This window comes from Mustela nivalis (assembly GCF_964662115.1).
Source record: "Mustela nivalis genome assembly, chromosome: X".
Classification (NCBI taxonomy): domain Eukaryota; kingdom Metazoa; phylum Chordata; class Mammalia; order Carnivora; family Mustelidae; genus Mustela; species Mustela nivalis.
In genome coordinates this window covers 92,491,305-92,511,685 of record NC_139040.1, presented here as the reverse complement: position 1 = coordinate 92,511,685, position 20,381 = coordinate 92,491,305, and the positions used below count along the sequence as shown (strand labels likewise).

The window sequence follows — 20,381 nt, the reverse complement described above, 5'->3', positions numbered from 1 at the left end:
CCTGGTTCGGGAGCCTGTTTTGTGAGCAGCAAAGCAAGGGCTGCCGTGGGGTCCTCTTACTTGAGCTGGGGGTGCGGGGGTCCCCCGGCAGTGGCGGGTGGTGGCACGTCCTGGCTGGGTTTCTGGGCCAGCTGTGGCTTGGTGGGTCGTCCAGCAGGGCCCGGGCCACTGGGCCGAGGCTGCTGCGTGGTGGGTGGCCCAGTGCGGGGCATGGGACCCGCCTGGCTGGCCTGGCGTGTGGGGCCGGCAGGGCCTGGGGGTTTCTGGGGTGGGCCCTGGCGCTGCTGACCGCTCGGAGGGGCCCCTGAGGCCTTTGGTGGAGCCTGACCAGAGACGGATGTCTGACGGGTAGCCTGTGGGGGTCCCGCCTGGCGCTGGGGAGATGGGGAAGCAGGGGGGCGGGCTGCTGGAGGTGCCCCAGGGCCTCCTGCCACCGGCCGGGATTGGCGGCCTTGACCCTGGGTCAGCGGTGGGGTCTGGGACACAGGCTGCTGGGGTGCTGATGTGGGACTTGGTAGGCGCTGGGGCAGGGGACTGCCAGCTGGGGGTCCAAGGCCCGAAAGGTGCTGCTGGCCCTGTGGGGGTGGGCGCTGCTGCAACGGGGGTCCCTGGCGTTGCGGGCCTGGGCCCGGCTGTGGAGGGCCACCTGAGGGACAGAAAAAGTACACACGTTAGAGGCGTGGGGGGGGGGTTGCCAGTCCCGTAGGGGTCCCGGAAGCTGGTCCCTCACTTACCCTGTGGTGGGGGTCGTTGCTGAGCCGGAGGCCCCGAGGGCTGCTGGGAGGTCTGGCGGCCCAAGGGCAGGGCCCCTGGGGACGGAGTCTGTGGCAGAAGAGCAGAGCAGGAGAGGTTCAAAATAGTTACCGGCCAGCCTGAGCCTCAGCCAATCAAAATGACACGGGCTCCCCCTGTGCTGGGTGTTGTCGAGTCTGTGGCTGAGCTGAGGGGATGTGGGGCTGTGTGTGTTTGGCGGGGGGCTAGTTCCCAGGGGGTGGCTGTGAGGCACTCGGGGGCGGGTGGGGGGGAATCAGGATAGCAGCTGTTTTATCATGTTTTTTTTAAAACCACTGGTCATTGCCGCCACACATGGGTCATGGCTGTGCCCTCTGCCTGCTACTGATTAGCTCTGTGGTGGTGTGACCGGGGCTGGCTGGCCCGCCACCAGCCTCCTCGGGCCAGCCTGGCCTTCTCCCAGCGCTGGGGGCCTGACCTGGCTGTGGGACCCCCGGCCAGGGGAGGCATCCCGCTGCCGCTGCCTGGGCAGGGCCTGGGCCATCTTGTTGACCACAAGCTCAACGATGAGCTGCTTGTCTTCATCTTGGTGGTCCCCGATGAGCGGCATGGAGGAGCCCACCACCTGGGGAAGGAAATGGGGTCCAGTGAGGAGAGAGGCGGCAGGTCCCTGGGAGGGGGACAGTGACAAAGCGCCTTCTGTTTTGAAAGGCATGGGCTGCTGCCAAGGAAGCAGATTCAGGCTGAGAGGCATCAGTTTCGCAGTGTAAGGAAGGCCTGTTGTTCACAAGGTAACTTACAGCTCAGGAAGGGGCGTGGGGGACCTATAGCGTAGAGTAGAGTTCCACAATCAGGCCTGTGGGGTGTGGGACCAAATCTGCACCTCCCCCTATGTTTGGGGATGACCCTGCAAGCTAAGGGTTGGGTTTTACATTTTTTAATTGTTGGGGAGGAAAAAACCACAAGAAGATTCCATGCCCCGTGAAAATATATGAAGTTTAAATTTCTATGTCCATACAGTTTTAGGGGAACACAGCCGTGCCTTTTTTTTTTTTCTTTCTTACTTTCTTTTAACATATTGACTTCAGCTGCTTTTGCAGAGCAGCTGCAACAGAGACCATACAGCCCACAAAGCCTGAAATGTGCGCTCTCTGGCCCTTGACAGAAAACCTTTACCAACCCCTGCTTTACAGTGTGCTTGGTGCTTGTTCGTTCGCGAAGAACTCTGTGGCTTATATGGTGCTTTACAGTTTACAATGCCGCTATCCTTTTCAAGGGACTAGGGGATACATGGTGTGTTTAGACTTTGGAAAGTGCTTTGCAAGGGCACCACTGTTTACAAAATGCCTTACCACGGATAAAGTGCTACCTACCGTTTACCAAGCCCTCCACTTTTCAAGGCGCTTTAGAGTTTATAAATGGCTTTACTGTTTCCCAGAGGCACAGCTGTCTATAAAGAACTCTGGAATGTTGAAGTGCTTTGCTCCGATAACAGGGACCTCCCTCCCAGTTTACAGAGCTCCTTTTTTTTTTTAAATAGTTTTATAAGGCACTTTGCTGTTCCCATGGCATTTCCTGCTTTATAAGGTGTTTTACAGTTTGCAGAGGGCTTTAGTAGCCCCCAGCTGGGCCATGGAGAGCTGCAGGGTTCATGCGCCCGCCGCTCCCTCCTTACTCCCACCACTTTCTGGGTGCTCCCACCTCAATGATGTGATCCCTTCCGTCCTTGCCGTGCAGTGCTTCCACTGCGCAGATGTCCAGTCCCCCAAAAATCTCTGAGCATGTATCCACCCACAGCTTGTACCTGCCGAGATGGGGAGCAAAGCAGCCTGTCAGCGCCTGGCTTGGGGCGCGCCACGCTTACCCCCCTCCCCCAACCTGCCCGCCAGCCAGGCCTGGGCCACCCCTACCTGTCAGACATGGCAATCTGCTCGAGCATCGCGGAGCCAGTGTTGGTCTTCCAGTTTCCTGACACTGACGTCCTCCTGGGGTGGGGGGCAAGAGGAGAGAGGACAGAAGCTCAGGGGAGCCTGGGCTGCCCAGGGCAGGGGACCCTGACCCCGGCCCTGGTCTCTTCACTCACATGTAGGCTTTGTAGTTCTGCCCGATCTTCTGGACGCGCACATCATATTTGGCATCGATGAAGGGCTCGGCGGTGGCGTACGTCTTGGTCAGCGCTACAACACTCGCAATGTCCTGGAAGTCGTGCTGGTTGTCCACCTTGACCTGTGGGGGCAGGGTGGGGATCAGGGCCTGCTGAGGTCAGGGCAGCCGTGGGCCTGGGGAGGCCTCTGGGTGGGGGCATGCACGCCGACGGCCCGGGAAGCTGAGTAGAGTTTTCACATGGACGCAACAGACACACAGGTGGGGAGATGCGACTTGAAACATACTGAAAACGATTGAATTGTCCACTTCAAGTGGGTAAGTGTTATGGGCAGTGACTTTTATCTCAGTAAAGCTGTGCATGGAGTACCCAGACCCAAAGTCAGTGGTCCACACAACAGGAAAGCACGCAGAAGCACAGACACGAACATACACATCCCAAGTCTGTTTCCTACATACACAGCGCCAGGGTCAGGGGGATGGAAAGCATACAGGACCTTGAAACCCTTGAACTTGAAAGATCACATGCTGTATGTTCAACCCAGAGGCATGCATACACAGAGGCACGAAGCAGGATGCACGAACAAAAGAACAGGACACACAGAACTGGCCGAATGTCTGACAGAGACTGGGCCACCATAATCTAAGAATGCAAGGGAAACAATACACATTGATAAAGATGCCCCAGGACACACAAGCATACAGAATGACTGCGGTGCATTGACTATGCAATATACATGTACACACATATGCACAATGCCAGGAGTGTGCACCATACACAAACACACACACACACACACCCGTCTGGGGACTCACCTTGCCCATCCCGGAGTGTGCGTGCCCCATCTTCACCACCACAGGGTACGTCGTGCTGCTGAGCTGGTTGGGGAGGGGAGGGCAGAGCATGGTCAGGGCTGGGGGTCTGATCGCCAGGGGGATGGCACTGAGAGAAGCCCATTTAGCGGGAGCCACATCAGGAGCCACTTCCCAGAAGAGGCAAGTCAGAGACAGACAGCAGCAAGGGTGTCACACAGCGTCTCTGAGCCCAGAATCGAACTCTGAGCCCTGCCTGCCCATCCCTCCCTCCACTACCCCCAAGTGCCAGACATTCCGCCTCTGCTTTCCCGGGCAGAGGCATGGGATAGGGGTGGGGGACTTTTCCGGAAAAGGGAAAGTTTGTTTTGACAGTGAATGGATAATAGAGAAGTGAGTGTGTACTTGTGCGTGCACGGGGGTGTGGTGGTGAGCACACAGTAACCAGACCCCTCAGCCAGGCCTCGTGTGAGCATCAGTCATACACAGACGCAACCTACAGACCTGCTCACAAACCCTCAGAACTCAGACCTACACAACCAAACCCAGAGATTCCCACACATGTCAACACTAGCAAGATGGAAAGACCCAGAACCAATACAGGCTCTGGGCACACTCTGCTCTCTGGCTACAGATATCCACATAGTCTTTCAGCCAGCCGGGTGCTCACACTTTGGGGCAGGCACTCCCGGCCAGCCTCCTTGCCCAGCAGCAGACACACACACACACACACACACACACACGTGCGTGCAGCCCCTTTCCTCTCACCCAAACCTACCAGACAGAAGGATACACAACATGGAGGATTACCCACGCAATACAGAGACGACCCTCAGAATGCACCAGAGACACACACAACTGACAGGCACACATGACACAACCGGGCACAGACTCAACACTCACAGACACACACGCAACACTCCCAGGCATCTGCACAAAGAACAGAACCCATGCATCCTATAGAGATACCCACCTTTCTAGGTAGTCACATAACCACCCACACCACGCCCCCCGGGGAGCAAAACGTACATCTAGGGACACACACACACACACACACAAAACATGCCTTGCCATCTATACAAACGGAAATAAACACACGCATTTGAGTGTGGGGGTATCCCGAGTGCCCTGCGACCCTGGCTGGGGAGAGGGGCCGGGGCCGGGCGCCCCCAACTCGGGGGCCCTGCACCACCGCCCCCTCGCCCTCTCGCCCCCAGAAATGGCTTTCCCGGAGGGGCTGCTGGGGGCGGCGGCAGCGGTTCCCAGTTCCCGACAGGCACAGGAAGCCCGCAGGCTCAGGATGACCGATTGACCTTCAGGCCTCACCCTCTCTCCCCGCACCCCCACCTTCCTCATTTCCCAAATGACTGGCGTCATGACGGGGCCCTGAGAGGCACGGTGTTGGGACAGGGGTTATGGGGATCCTCTAGTTAGCATTCCAGTGTGACAATGCAGAGGCGGCGCTTGACGCAAGGCTCCAGCGCACACGCAGCTCGGAGCCGAACACCACGTCCACAATTACACGTGCAACCTCGCCCCGCTCTGCAGAGGCTGACGGGCAACTCCCCGAAGTGACATGGAGCACGCCTGCACCACGCAGAGGGGCACACGCCACCTAAAGGCACACATGCAGTTCTTGGAGGCAGAGACACAGGAGAGCTGCGCATTAGTGCACACGCACCCCCCGCACCCCACCGCCAATCCCCCAGGTTTCTAGGCCCCTCTTTTCATAAACATTCCCTGTTTGCGCTGGACCTGAGCCTGAACACAGCCCTGGGTGTCGGGTGTCGGTGCGCGATTGTGCTGGCCCATGTGTGCAGGAGGGCAGGGAGCTTTGCTCTCTAGGATTACCCCGGAGAGCCCTGCGTTTTGACTCTCGGCCTCTCCTCCTCCTCAGGCCACATGGCACCCCCAGGCAGGTCGCTGAACCTTCCCTGGGCCTCAGTTTCCTGATCTGTACAAGGGGTACCACGGAGGCCCAAAGCACTTGGCATGCTGTGGGCAATGATGGGGCGTCTGCTCCGCACACCCGGCCGGCCCCACGGTCCTTCTTCACCACCCATCGGGCTCCCCCCGGGGACCACACACCTGGATACCCCTCCTTGACAGCACCGCCCCCCCCCCGCCCCAGTTTCAAAGCCCGCACTACAAACCAGATGCCCAGAACCCCTCACGTGTAGACATGCAGCCCGACTTGGGGCTGACTCAGGCTGGGGAGTCAGAGCCGGCCTTGGGAAGCAGCGTCCGTGAGGGGCTTTCCCTTTCTGCGCAGCTCCCTCCGGCCAAGCGCTGACTTACTCAGCCCCTGCCTCATTCACTCTCCCTCCCCACTTTCACAACCGGCTTCCCCAAATTCCTGGTTTACTTCCCTTCCCCCCATCAGGGTCATTTCTTCATCCTCATTCCTTGCTTGGTGGCTCTTGACCCCTTGGTGTGTCGCATTTTCCTCATCTGCCTAGGGAGAGACGCAAGTCTGTGCCTACCAGGGAAGTTGGGAGGAAGAGATTAGTTATTTCAGGAAAAGTGCTTAGCGCGCTATCTTGCGCACAGGAAGCCTCCTCCATCCTCAAAAAGCTCGGGGCGCCGTTATCAGCACGGGTTGGGGTGGGGGGGGAGGGGCAGCCAACACTGATTAACAAGGAAGCAGCTGGGATCAAAGCACTCACCGAGATTTTACAGCTGGGTTTAATACCCATAACAGCTGGAGGTGGTGGTGCTGGCGGAGCTCACCTCCCTGAGTTCCGCAAGCTTCAGGAGCAAGGGGGCAATGAAGACCAAATGGGAGAATTTATACAAAGAATATAGGGCACAGCGCTCAGTAAGTGTTCAGTAAGTGGCTGCCGGCAACGCTCCCATCACTATTATTACTGGTCTGCCTTCCCTGACTAACAAAGGACGTTAATGAGCCCTTAGAGCCCTTTCTCAGGACCCCAGTGAAGATTCAGGCAGCATCTGGAAGCTGGTGGGCAGGGATTGCCTCACCACCACCCCCCTCCAGAGGTGTGGGAGGGTTGGTGGGGAAGGGGCAGGGCAGGATGGGAGCGGATCTGTTTTCTCCTGACTCACTGCCCTCTTTCCCCACCAGTGAACTACCCCCCCAGCCCCCAATGCTCACTAATTCACTGGCACGTTCCCCACTTGCCAGGGCTGTGCCACGCCTCAGTGAGAGCCTAGCACCGGTTAGCCTGGGTTCAAATCCCAGCCGTGTCCTGTGATCCTGGGAAAGTTCTCCAATCCCTCTATGCTCCTATTTCCTCATCTGTAAAATGGGAATAACACCAGTACCCATCTCAGAGGTTTTACTGTGAGCTTTCAGTGAGAAAAGTTATGCGGAGTGCCTGGTACTCAACTGGTGCTCTCATAAATGATCTATGATCATTTGTCTTTGTGTTTGTTTGTTTGCTTTTCTTAAAGATTTTATTTTAAGTAATCTCCACACGCAACGTGGGGCTGGAACTCACAACCCCGAGATCAATAGTCAGCTCCACGGACTGAGCCAGCCAGGAGCCCCTTCCTGTGTTTTTTTGAGGGGTTAAGATCCAGGCTCTGGCTTCAGGCCACCTGAGTTCAAATCCCAGTTCTGCTACTTACTAGCGGTGATCTTGGCTAAGTCACTTAACCCTTCCGTGCCTCAGTTGTCCTACCTTGTATTCCTCTTCCACTTGATGAGGGAGCACGAGGCTGGCTGAAGACAAAGCAAAAGCTGGCGCCTTGCACGACCCTCACCCCCCTCTCCGTCCGCTCCCCCCACCTGCCTTATCTCTCTTCCCTGCTTCTACTCCATTTGTTTCCTCTCTGCCTTGCTTGCCCTTCACCAGACTGTCAGATCTCCCAGGAGAGGGATTTCGGCTGTGCTAGGCACACAGTAGGCGCACAAGCAATGTTTATTAAAGGGATGAACTCACTGGGGCTTCAGCCATGGGGAGCTGGGCGGGGGACTGGGTAGACTTTGGAGAGAGTTTGGAGAATTTAGGGAATTGCCTTGGGAGGGGGGCTAGTTCTGCCTCTAAGCCCTGCATAGAGGCTGCCTGGAAGGATGGTGACTGATGTGGAGATGGGGGTGGGTGGCCAGGGCGAGGCCCAGAGGGAGGGAGAGGAGGAGGGTGCATCTCCTTTTCGGCCCGCCCCTTGGCCTCCACCGAGGGTGGGCGGATGAGTAATGCATCCAGGAAGCCTGGAGGCCTGTGGTTTCCGCACCACTCCCACCCCCGCCCCTCGCATGGACATTTATCCCCTGCTGCTCAGGCCCTGCCGCCATCGCCGCAGACCCAGCACCCCTGAGAGATACACCAGAGGTAGGCTGGGGCCCTGGGCAGCCCCGCGGGGCCTGGAGCCAGGTCGGAGCTTTCCTGCCAGACCCCTGGCCGCTCAGCCTGGCCGGTGGCGGGCTCTGGGATCCTGGGCTGGTCAATGGGAGGAGGGCGGGAGGGTGCTGGACCGGCTCCCCCCCCCATCCCCACGCTCCAAACTCCTTGGAATCCCGACATCTACCCCGGACTCCTCTGAACCCATGAACCCCTAATATCACAGCTGCCTTCCAGGCCACCAGCTCCCCTAAATTCTGCTCCCCCAACCCTCCAGACTCCTAAGTCCCCAACTCCTCAACGTTCTCTGCTCCCAAATCCTTCAGGCACCCCACCCCCTTAAGTCCCCAAACTTCCTGAACCCCCAATGTCCTCCCCATTCCTGAGCTTCTCTCCATTCCTCCAATCTTAATATGCACAACCCTGAAACCCCAAACTCCTCCAGCTCCCCAAACCCCAAATTCCTCACCCCAGCTTCTCGACCTTCCAACTTTCCAGCGTCCCTAAATCCTGTAACCCCTCTGCCCCCTTATTCTTTAAATCCTACAATCTCCTGCCCTCCCCACTCACCCAGTCCCTGAAATCGCTCAAATACCTCAACTCCCAGACTCTCCCAACCCCCAGCCCTCTCAGCTCCTCTGGGCTCCCAACTCCCAAATCCCCAACTTCCTTAAAATCTCCACACACCTCCAACCCCTTAAGCCCAGAGTGCAGTGGCTTAGTTGCCTTCCAAGCTGGCAGTGGGAGTCGGAGGGGGTGCTGCACACATTGGCAGAGGACCACTGACCACTCCTCCCCAACCCGCAGCACCCACCATGGCACCCTTGGCACCCCTGGCCTCCTGCATCCTGTTATTGCTGTGGCTGACAGCCCCCAGCAGGGCCTGTACCTGTGCCCCACCGCACCCGCAGACAGCCTTCTGCAACTCCCAGATCGGTGAGTGCACCCCACTCTGCCCCCCACACTCCGTGCTTTGGTTTCCCCTCAGTCCCGCAAGGTTCACAATGGCTCCTACCTTTAGAGCAATCCCACTCAGCCCTGCACTGACTGATTTAGACACCCTGGCATCCCCAGGCTTCCTTGATTTCTCCAGGCCCAGTCCCACCCCAGGGCCTTTGCACTGGCGGCTTCCTCTTCCTGGGACACTGTTTTGCGAAGGTCTTGGGGTGGGGCGGCCCCAGATGTCAGATGGTCTTCCTCGACTACTCTGTTCGAAATTTTAACCCCCATCCCCTAGTACTCCTGATCCCAGCTCTAAAATTCCCCAACACACTGAATACCTCCCATACGCTTATTTATTTCGCTTGTGTTCAGTCTCTTCCTGGCTGGAATGTGAGCTTCACAAGGGAGCGGGGCTTCTGTGGTTTCTGTTCACTGTGGTGTTCCTAACACCCATAGCAGTGCCTGGCACACGGCGTGCTCTGAAATATCTGTGGTGCCAATGAACACACGACGAGTATATGAGAAAGGCTTAAAGCAGCTCCTGGCAAAGAGTAGTCACTCAATATAGAGAGATTAATCGATTACCCAGGGTGTACATCAGTTGGCGTGCCAGCTGGTGTTCCAGCGATCCCTACTGAAGTCTGGGCTTCGCGAATGTTAGGACTGTGATTATTTTACTTTATTGGCTCAGGCAGTCCATTTGACTCGTCTTCCCCTCGCTCCCTCCTGCAGTCATCAGGGCCAAGTTCGTGGGGACCGCAGAAGTCAACCAGACCGACTTAAACCGGCGTTACGAGATCAAGATGACCAAGGTATCCCTCCCGCCCTTTCCCCAGCACTTCCTAACACCTTCCCGTCAAAGTCAAAGCCCAGGAAGTTAGCTGTGATGTCAGGATGCTAGAGAGGACTTCAGGGAAGAGCGTGGAGTGGGAGGGCTGTCAGTAAGACAGACTCTTGTTGACAGATGTTCAAAGGGTTCAGCGCCTTGGGGAATGCCTCTGACATCCGGTTCGTCGACACCCCCGCCCTGGAGAGCGTCTGCGGATACTTCCACAAGTCCCAGAACCGCAGCGAGGAGTTTCTCATCGCCGGTGAGGCCCCGCCCCCTCGCCCGGTGCCAGGCCAGCCAGTCCCTCCGACACTGCCCCGCAGCCAGGACCAGGCGAGGCTCCGCGGGGCTGGTCCCAGTTGAAATGGGGATCGTCCGATCTCAGCCTATTAGAAAAGCCGGGGCTTTGCCCCCGCCGGGGTCTGTGCTCCAGGGACGCCAATCAGGTGCCGTCCTGCCCACCCCCCCCAGCCCAGCCAATCAGCTGCTGCCTATTGCCCCCCCCCTCAACACCCCAGGAAACCTGCAGAATGGACACCTGCAGATCAACACCTGCAGTTTCGTGGCTCCTTGGAACGGACTGAGTAGCTCTCAGCGTCGGGGCTTCACCAAGACCTATGCCGCCGGCTGCGAGGAGTGCACGGTGAGTAGCCTGGGCCCTGCCCCCCACCTGGAAAGTGACCCTCAGGGCTCTTCCTTTAACCCGTGGCTTGTTTCTTGTTCCCTCTGGCTATTCCTTGTCCGTATGGCTGCTCCCCAAACCCTAGGGCTGCCCCTGATCTCTCTTGTTATTCCTCCGAACCTGACACTGTTCCCTGAAAATTCTGGTTGTTCTTAGCTGTGTCTGATTCCTGAGGACTCTGCTGTTCCCCTGACTGTCGAGCTGCTGCTTTTCCCTCTTAATCCCCCTTGTGACTATTTTCTAGTCCCCCTGTCTATTCCTGATCCCCCCACCCCCACCCCGGGATTGTTTCTTGGTTCCCTAGAATGTTCTCCAAGTTCCCAAAGTGCTGATCCCCCAACCCACTGACTCTTTCCCCAGCACCTCCGATTCTTGCTCTGACTGCCTCACACACAGGGGTGTGTTTTACGTTGCCCTTCTGACTGTCCAAGGCTTTCTCCCTATGGCCCTGAACGTCCTCTGATCCCAGTGGCTATGTCTGAGCCCCATGGCTCTTTCCTATTCCCAAGTCCCCACCCCCCATCCCTGGGCCAGCTGCTCCCTATCCTTCGGGATAGTTCCCTTGGAAGCCTGCCTGACCGCCCCCCACACATAACTGTTCCCCAACCAGTATTCCAGGAAACTGATCACAGTTGGCTGGATTACTGTGGCCGAGCCCAGTGACTGTTCCTCCAGCAGGAGGGGCTGTTCTCGAGTCTCTCCCCAGGTGGGGCAACACCAGGTCTCCCTAGCAGCTCAGTGTTGAAAACTGAGGAGGGGAAGATTCTGCTGTGTAGGGGAGGTAGAGGCAGGGGGAGAAGTCCTGAGACACGCCTCCCTTCCCTCCACTAGGTGTTCCCCTGCTCATCCCTCCCCTGCAAGCTGCAGAGTGACACTCATTGCTTGTGGACCGACCAGTTCCTCTCCGGCTCGGACAAGGGTTTCCAGAGCCGCCAGCTTGCCTGCCTGCCCAGAGAGCCTGGGCTCTGCACCTGGCAGTCCCTGCGGTCTCGGGTGGCCTAGATCCCACCCCCGGCGGAAGCCGGAGCCTGCACAGTGTTCACCCCACTTCCCACTCCTGTCTGTCTTCATCCCACAAGACAATGAAATAAAGAACTACCATCCAGCAGGCAGTGTCCCCGTGTCATGTCTGGGAACAAATCCATGTCGCTGATGACCTGGTGGCAGCATCAGGGGACCGAGGCTGAGGGGGGTGAGGGATGGGAAATCTGCATTTCGCCTAAAATTTCAGGTATTGGGAGTCATTCTCCACATCGGCATCGGCATCGGCACCCGCGATCGGCCACACCAGCAATGGCCATTTCACCTGCGTTACCCACCACAACGTACCAGATAATCTTGCTTTCCCTGATACTTAAGAACAGCTTACCAGGCTAATTTCTGATCCTGTTTGCACCGGGCCCTCTAGAAAATTATCCCACTACTGACAAATCACTACCTCCCTGGCAGACCCCTCCTCCATTCACAAGCCCCTCTCCAGTCGCCAAGCTCATCAACAAATGTCTGACAGATCAGCAAACAGCTCTCTTCCCCTGGGCACTGTCCTAATGTCATCCAGGAGGAAGCCCTGTTCCCTCCACATCTGTGGTACTGCCATCCCCACCCTTAGGTTTCGTACTGTGAGTCTTCCCTAAGTGAAAGGGGAAAGCTGGGGGGGGGTGTTGCTCAGAGCGCCCCAGTGTCCCATCTCACCACGTGACCCAGCCAGGGCCTCTGGAAGAAGGGGCAGTCAGGGCTCCCCACCTGTGGCCTGCGGGAGAGTGGCCATTTGAGGAATAGGAGGGAGGAGGAGAAGTTGTGATCTGGAAATCCCCAACCTCTGCCCTTCATCCCCTTCCCCTACTTCTCCCTAACTCCCCCCCCTTTTAATATTTATTTATTTATTTATTTGGGAGAGGGAGAGAGAGCAGGAGCAGGGAGGAAGGAGCATAGGGAGAGGGAGAAGCAGACTTCCCGCTCAGCAGGGAGCCCGAGGCGGGGCTTGATCCCAGGACCCCAGGATCATCACCTGAGCCTAAGGCAGGCACTTATGGACTGAGCCACCCAGGAGCCCCTCCCCTAACTCCTTTGACTACCACTGAAGGCACTACAGCAGTGAAGTGCAGGTAGGGTTCAAAATCAAGACCAGCCAGGTATGTCAGCCTACACTGCCCATGTATCTCCCATACAGACGTTGCCTTATCCAAACTGGGGCCTCTAGACCCAAGCCTCACCTTTCTGGCTCATCTTCCCCCATAAATCCTGAGTGACAGATGCTCCAAACATTCCCTTCCGCAGGCCTTCTTGTTCCCCAGCAGGGCCCTTCCCAGTCTCTGGCTTCTGTCCCTTATGCCCCAAAGATCCTGATTCAAGTGAGCTCCTGGGACCCAGAACCTCAGACTGGTGCACACTTGAGCATCACCCTTGATCCGAACCTGCTTGCAAAAAGGCTCCAGTGCGCCTTCTTAGGTGAAGGAAAGGAGGCCCCCTCCAATGCCCTCCCATCGGACTGCCCACCGCTCCTAACAAGAAGCCAGATCTCCTCCAGGGAGTTCTGGGGTCAGCAAGCTGGGCCCCTGGATCCTCTATGGCCCTCTGCTCTTGCACTCCTGGGAGATGCCCCCAGGGTCCAACATACGTCCTAAATCAGGATGGGTAGATTTTGAGCTCTCTGCACCTGATTCTCTGCCCACTCCGGGGACAACCACTGCACCGAAAATTTCTGTGTCAACATTGAGACCTCAGTTATGCCTTGGCAGGCTCTGAACCCCGTCCACTGGAAGGGGCAAATGGCTCCTTGGCTGATGCGTGTGACGGTAAGGACCCTTGGTGCCCTCATTGCTATGGGCTCAGCTGCTCCCAACAGTTCACCAAACCCTAGTAGCAGCTCCCTGCATTCTTCCACTGTTGTTCCCTGGTCCCAGGGCCCAGTCTCCGAGCCCTTGGCTGGGCTGGAATCCATGGGAGGAAGGTGAGGTAGGACGAGGCAGCGGAAAAGGCCAGAGCCGAGCGTGGAGGCCGGTCTCCTGCCGCCTTGCCCGCCAGCAGGTGGTGCCCTGGTTCCAGACGGCAGGGCTTCAAGGCCGGCCGACCAGCAGGCCCTGTGGAGGCCAAAACAACATCCTAGGCCACCTCCCCAAGCAGGAGCCCCTGGCAAGATTTCTATGGTCCTGGGGTCCCTACATTCTCCCCATAGCTCTTCTCGAAGAGAAGAGCTTCTCCAGTAAAGTGAGTCACATGCCCCCACCCCCAGCATTCCATGTGTCTGGGTGTGAATCTCTGCTCGGGACAGACGGATGAGTGAGAGGAAGCACGTGGGGGTGACAGCCCTGTGAGGTGTGCAGGATGGAGCGGGGGGGGGGGGGGGGGGGGCGGGGGGCGGTCCCAGCTTAACAAGTGGCCGGGGGGCTGGCCCTCATCTGAACCTCATCTGAGCCTCAATAATTCTCCCTAAAAAAAGGGCCTCAAGGTGCCTACTCAGAATCCTTTTTTTTTTTTTTAAGATTTTATTTACTTGACAGAGATCACAAGTAGGCAGAGAGGCAGGCAGAGAGAGAGGAGGAAGCAGGCTCCCCGCTGAGCAGAGAGCCCGATGTGGGGCTCGATCCCCGGACCCTGGGATCATGACCTGAGCCGAAAGCAGAGGCTTTAACCCACTGAGCCACCCAGGCACCCCATGAATCCTTCTGAGGTCCATGCTATGGTTGGAGGATGGTTAATGGGTGCGTTCGTCCCATGGGTATTTTTTTCAGGTCAAAACACAAAACGCTCATAAATAACAACTTCATGGATAATATCACTAACAGTGACTTTGTTTCTAGACAGGTGACGTGTAGTGAATAAGAACATGAACATGAAGGCTGGAGCCAGGCCATTTGCATTCCAGTCCTGCCCTTTCCCTATACAAGCCCTATGTCCTTGGGGAAATCACATGACCTCTTTGTGCCTCAGTTTCCACATCTGTAAAATGGGGATAGAAAGAATGCCTAACTTGCAGGGACAGTGTTTGCAATAAATGAGGTCATATGTAGCACTTACAAGTATTAGTTATCATTAGTAGTAGCTGTATGCCGAATATAATTTCACATATAACAACAGTAGTGATCATTCTTATCAGTAACGATTATTTACAGTATTGTAAATAATGTATAATATCAGTAGTAATAATTTAATGCACTCGGAAAACCTTAGTTTAACTTGAGATCCTGGTAACCTCCCCAGAGATGTTATAGATGTTTAATATGCTCGTTTGGGATGTTTTTTCTTATTCCTCTGAAGCTTGTACATTTTTTCCCAGTGAGCAAGTCTCCCCGACCGAAAAACACCAACATTTTCAAAGCCTTCTAAGGAACCGCCCCAAGTCAGTGATAATGTTCCCTGCTACCAAGTCCTCACTGTGGTGACGAAATCACCGCACATACAAATCTCTTCTGTTGCCAAGACCACAGGTGACCAGTTTCTAAGTACTTGCTAAATCTTTTTTTGGAAAAGTTCTCTCTTCTCACTCTACAAATCCCCTCTTTCACAACTAGCCCCATAACAAATATCTCTGTTGAGCTACTGCCTTATTCATAAATACCCCACTGACATCTCCCCATTGGTGACCCCCCACTGACAAATCTCCCCATTTATAAATACCTGGCAGCAATCTATCACCCACTGAGGGATCCCAGGGACAAATATCTCTCTTCATAATTACCCATTATCTGCATATCCCCTACTGACCACCCAGTTCACAAATCTATTTGCAAATGGTATATTCCCAATTTATGACATAATTCTCATGGACAATCTTTTTTTTTTTAAAGGATTTTATTTTGGGATGCCTGGGTGACTCAGTCAGTTAATCAACTGCTTTTGGTTCAGGTCATGATCCCAGGGTCCTGGGATCAAGCCCCAGGTCGGGCTCCCTGCTTCTCCCTCTGCCCCTCCCCCTCTGTTCCTGCTCAGGCACTCTCTGTCCCTCTCTCAAAAATAAATAAATAAAATCTTTTTTAATAACAGATTTTATGGGCGCCTGGGTGGCTCAGTGGGTTAAGCCGCTGCCTTCGGCTCAGGTCATGATCTCAGGGTCCTGGGATCGAGTCCCACATCGGGCTCTCTGCTCAGCAGGGAGCCTGCTTCCTCCTCTCTCTCTCTGCTTGCCTCTCTGCCTGCTTGTGTTCTCTCTCTGTTGAATAAATAAATAAAATCTTAAAAAAAAAACATTTTATTTTAAGTAATCTCTACACCCAACCTGGAGCTCAAACTTAGAACCCTGAGATCAAAAGTCACATGCTTTGTCTACTGAACCCAGCCACTCACCATCCCCCACTGACAAGCTTTATCGACAAATCACCCTATTCCTGTATCTCTACCCACTGACATATCTCCTCATTCAGACAGGCCCATCAAAATGCTCCCATTGATAAACCCCTTGTCAAATCTTCCCATTCAGAAATACCCACCACTGATCTCTATCTCATTGATTAGCCTGCTTGAAAATCTTTCCATTCATTGAGCCCCATATAGCCCCCTATTGATCGACCCTCATTGAAATTTCCCCATTCTTAGATACCTCCAGTTGGAAAAATGTCCTTGCTGGAACAGCTCCCAATGTATTACCGTATATGTTGAAATATCTCTCCCCAGCCCACCAATGACAGATGAAGAGGTATATTTCTTTTCTTTTTTGGGGGGAATTTAAAAAAAATTTTTAAAGATTTTATTTATTTATTTGACAGACAGAGATCACAAGTAGGCAGAGAGGCAGGCAGAGAGAGAGAGAGAGAGGAGGAAGCAGGCTCCTTGCTGAGCAGAGAGCCCGATGCGGGGCTCGATCCCAGGACCCTGGGATCATGACCTGAGCCGAAAGCAGAGGCTTTAACCCACGGACGTCACCTAGGGGTCACCTAGGCGTCACCCGGACGCCCCTAAAAAAATTTTTTTTAAGTAATTTCTACATCCAACCTGGGGCTTGAACTCAGAACCCTGAGATCAAGAGCCTCATGCTCCACTGACTGTGCTGACAGAGCCAGCCAGGCGTTCTACATGAAGAAGCAGATTTCTATAATAAGACCAGCCCTTTCTTTTCCTCAGTAATGATGGACACCTAGGTCTCACCATCCAGCCCTGGACGCCTCCTCTATGGCAGTAGTGAAAACCCCAAAACCAACTCTTATCGCACTGGAAAGCTTGCTCCAAAGGAAACAATTAGGACACAGGTTGTCTTTCAGTGTGGGAATGAAGGTGGAGATTTTTGAAAAAAGAAAAAAAAAGATAAGTTGAAAGTCTCTTTAAGAGGCCACTGGAACCTCAGATAGACTGCCCAACTCCTGATTCCCCACTCCACTAGAAGGCTGGAGGTACGCTTCCTTGAAAGAAGAAAAGAGAGCTTATGTGTGCAGGGATACCCACGCCACACCTTCCTCTTGTTGACTATTTATTTTACAAAGTTTTTTTTTTTTTAATTTATTTGACACATAGAAATCACAAGTAGGCAGAGAGGCAGGCGGGGGTGGGGGAGAGAAGCAGGCTCCCTGCTGAGCAGAGAGCCCAGTGTGGGGCTGGATCCCATGACCCTGGGATCATGGCCTGAGCCAAAGGCAGGGGCTTTAACCCATTGAGCCACCCAGGTGCCCCTCTTGTTGACTATTTATCTACCCCTGAACTTGGGTCTCTTGCTGAATCTTTGAGGAGAGCTATAGCTCTGATGGATGGAGGTGGGGCCGCTGGCCAGAGGCCCAGACTCCGTGTCTTCCCTCACTCCACCATGGGGCCTCCCCCTGGCCCCAGGACCCTGAAAAGCAGTAGTGTTAGAGAGGTGCTCCCTGAATCTTCTCCTGCTTAGGGGTGAGCTGGGCCAGAGAAAGACCATTTCTCAGCTCTAACCCCTACCCATGTCTCTCAAGCACCTGCCATGAGTCCCACCTTCCTGCTGGTTCCTGCTTTGCTCCTGGCTCTGTCCGTGACCACCCTTGGGCAAGCCTTTGGATGCTACCATCCACACACCCATACTATTTATCATAACCCAGACATGGATAAGTCTGGCCAGACCTTGGAGAGGCCTCCAACACAGGGGCTCATGGTGAGGTTCCAGAAGGGGAGGTAAAGTCCCCTGAGGTGAGAGAACCTGGAGGGGAGGTGCTCTGCAAACTTTTTTTCAGGAGTTTTAGGGATGGTGGAAATCTTGCCTCAACCCAAAAGGGTTCCCTGACACATTTCTCCCATTCCTAGTTCTCATGGCTTAATTCCGGGGGCTAGTCCTCCTCATGCGGGACCATCATGTGGGAGACTTTGCCAACCTCTTCCTCACACCTGTCTCCCCACCAAAATATAAGTCCCTGACCCTGCACTGGCAGAGGAAATGGGTGAGTCTCTGAGACCAAAAAGCTACTGATGTAATACTAAGACCTCAGTCCCTCACCCCATAAATGCTCCTCGGGGTACCTCTCCCTTTCCTTCCTTGTTTCACAAACAATCAAGGTTCCTAAAGGGGAACCTCTGGTTCACAAGTGTACCCAAATATAAAGAGCAATGTGGTTCGTTCTATTTACATGCTCATGAAGAACAGCTGAGACATCCACGAGAAGAGTCTCTACCCTGCATGGACTCCTCATCCTCAGGCTTCTCCCCATCTCAGTCCTGGAACTCCGTACCCCCTGCCCAGGATATTTTTCCCACAAGTGCCCCCCCCCGGATACTGTGCCCCCAGGTTAGACTAATCCCAGCAAATTCTATCCCAATACCATAGTGTTCTGAGCTTTTGGGATTGACCACTAGCGGATCACATTCCTAGCCAAGGGACTTCTGGTCACACCTTACTGACCTCCGGGAGTCAGGGATGGCATTTGTCCTCTCTAGGCTCTGCAAGAGATGGGAACTTGCACTTCCGGAAATGAGTGGTGTATCCTCGGAAGGGGCTTTGAGAGGAGCCTGTCAGGGAGGCTTCCTCAATATCTACAGGGAAGGGTGCCCCAGGGTGGGCGGTTGGGTGTTGAGTGTGTCTCTCAGGTGTGCGTGGCCACAGTGCCACTCTTCCCTGTTCTTTCTGCTCCCCGCTCCCTCCCTGCATCCCCTGCCCCTTCACCCTGTTCCCCGTGTCCCCTGCCCCCTGCTTCTCCTCCATGTCCCCTCTCCCTCTCCCTGCTCCTGCTCCCTCTCCTAGCTCTCTTCTTCCCACCCTGCTCCTCCCTGCTTCCCCACCATGAGCTACTCCCTTTCCCTCTTCCCTGGCCCCTCTGCCCATCCTTTGTGCCCACCACCCTGCTCTCCTTGGAGCAAAAAGCTATGAGAAGTGCGAGGAGGGGTGCTCTGCCCAACCACTTCTACATGCCTTCCTGCCAGCAGCGCCCCCCCCCTCCCTCAACAAAGCCACATCCGTAAGTCCCAACCTTGCGCAGTGTCTGTGGAGGGACACCTGCTTATCTGAGCATGGGCAAGAACATGAAGCCATGAGGAGAGCCTGGGTGGCTCAGTCGTTATGCTTAAGCAGCTGCCTTCGGCTCAGGTTACAATCCAAGATCCCAGGGTCCTTGGATCGAGACCCTCATCGGGCTCCCTGCTCAGCGGGGAGTCTGCTTTTCTCTCTCCCTCTGCCCCTCCCCCCTGCTTGTGCTCTCTCTTGCGCCCTCTCTCAAATAAATAAAACCTTAAAAAAAAAAAAAGAGCATGAAGCCACGAACTTGGCTGCCTTCCCTGATGACCCAGTATCTGCTCTTGAACCCTCAGGTACAACGGCCTTCTGCCTGGAGCCCGGCCTTCTACTCAGCCACAGCAAGTAAGGGACTCTCCACCTTTCTCACTTGCAAGACTCCTCAAGCCCACCAACTTCCCACTACTGGCCCCTCAAGCCTCCCACAGACCATCGCCTTCTACCTGTTCTAGGGATCTATCTGATGACATCGTATTTCTTTGTCTGGACACAAACAACAGGAATGCGTTCACTTTGTGACAATGTAAGAAGCTGCACACTTGGGACGGGTTCCTCTCTCCTGGACTTGTCATATCTCCGTAAGATTGGGCCCTCCAAATAAAACTCCCCATCCTCTTGATGCGTCTCCCACGTGCCTTCCTTCACTGCCTTACTTACTCCTGCCCTCTCTTTTTTCACACAATCCTTACATGCCTGACTGTTGACTCACACTCCCAAGCACCCATCTCCTTCCCCACAGCACGAAATCCATGAATCCTGGGCCTAGAGAAGGGACTGGATCTTGACAAGCCTTGGGATCAGACTCCACCTGTTCTCCTGGGAACCCTCCATACATACTCACTGAGCCATGTATCACCTGGAGTGTAGGAAGCAAGGGAGGGGAAGCAACCCTGATGATTCCTGGTGCCCTGCAGCCTGGATGGGAGTAGATGGGGTAGTGGAGTCAGAGTCTCCATAGGTACCTCCCACCACGTGATGGAGGTTGGGCAACCTTCCCACCAGAGCTTCAAAAGTACGGGGTGGGGAAGACAGCTTCCACAAATCCAGGCCTACCTTATGCCCCTCCATGCTGCACACTGAGATGGGGGACAAAAGAGGAAATGTGAGTGGCAAGCTAGCCTGCAGGAAGTCCAATGCCCATGTGATCCAGCCGCCATCATCCATCGCCCGCCATTAGCTCTGTCTTCTTCCCGGCCTCTTCGGTCCTGTTCTTCCTGCCTATGTATAGCTACAGAACAGCCAGGAGGTGGGACTGCCCTACTAGGTATCAGTAGTCAATGAGAAAATATAGTCATTAAGCTAGGGTTGCCCCAGGACAGGTGTAAAGAAAGTGACCAATGGACTGGATCAGAGTCCAGAACTGGCCCCCATTAACACATGAGATTTGGGTACACGGCGGAGGTGGCATACCAGATCTGTGGGGGAGGAAAGGAAAGATATGAAAGTGGATCTCAACCTACTTCATCCTGTATAGGAAAATCAATTCTAAAGAACATGTGTAATAAAGACATTTGTGAGAGTGCTACTTCTTCGCTATGTGAAGAACAGTGTTACATAAGTGAATGGACATTTCAACCATCCTGT

General features: G+C 54.9%; 2 protein-coding genes across 4 annotated transcripts in view; one reads left to right on the top strand and one right to left on the bottom strand.

Annotated features, from left to right (window-relative positions):
• SYN1 (synapsin I) overlaps positions 1–20,381 on the bottom strand; it is a 47,278-nt gene that overhangs the window by 2,075 nt on the left and 24,822 nt on the right. For both annotated transcript variants that reach the window (XM_082718125.1, XM_082718126.1), the window contains exons 6-12: positions 3,652–3,714; positions 2,816–2,958; positions 2,643–2,717; positions 2,434–2,536; positions 1,211–1,357; positions 735–822; positions 61–646 (exon numbers count right to left, since the gene is read on the bottom strand). In XM_082718125.1, coding sequence (XP_082574251.1) covers positions 61–646; positions 735–822; positions 1,211–1,357; positions 2,434–2,536; positions 2,643–2,717; positions 2,816–2,958; positions 3,652–3,714 — 1,205 coding nt within the window. The remainder of the gene's footprint in view (positions 1–60; positions 647–734; positions 823–1,210; positions 1,358–2,433; positions 2,537–2,642; positions 2,718–2,815; positions 2,959–3,651; positions 3,715–20,381) is intronic.
• On the top strand, positions 7,772–11,513 carry TIMP1 (TIMP metallopeptidase inhibitor 1). 2 transcript variants are annotated; one of them, XM_082718142.1, is made up of 6 exons: positions 7,772–7,943; positions 8,760–8,888; positions 9,627–9,706; positions 9,859–9,985; positions 10,242–10,366; positions 11,237–11,513. In XM_082718142.1, exons 1-6 carry the CDS (start codon positions 7,808–7,810, stop codon positions 11,405–11,407), a joined length of 768 nt encoding a protein of 255 aa, XP_082574268.1. In that variant the 5' UTR covers positions 7,772–7,807; the 3' UTR covers positions 11,408–11,513. The 2 variants fall into 2 exon arrangements, with proteins under 2 accessions (XP_082574268.1, XP_082574269.1); XM_082718143.1 differs by having other exon boundaries at positions 7,816–7,943; positions 8,728–8,888.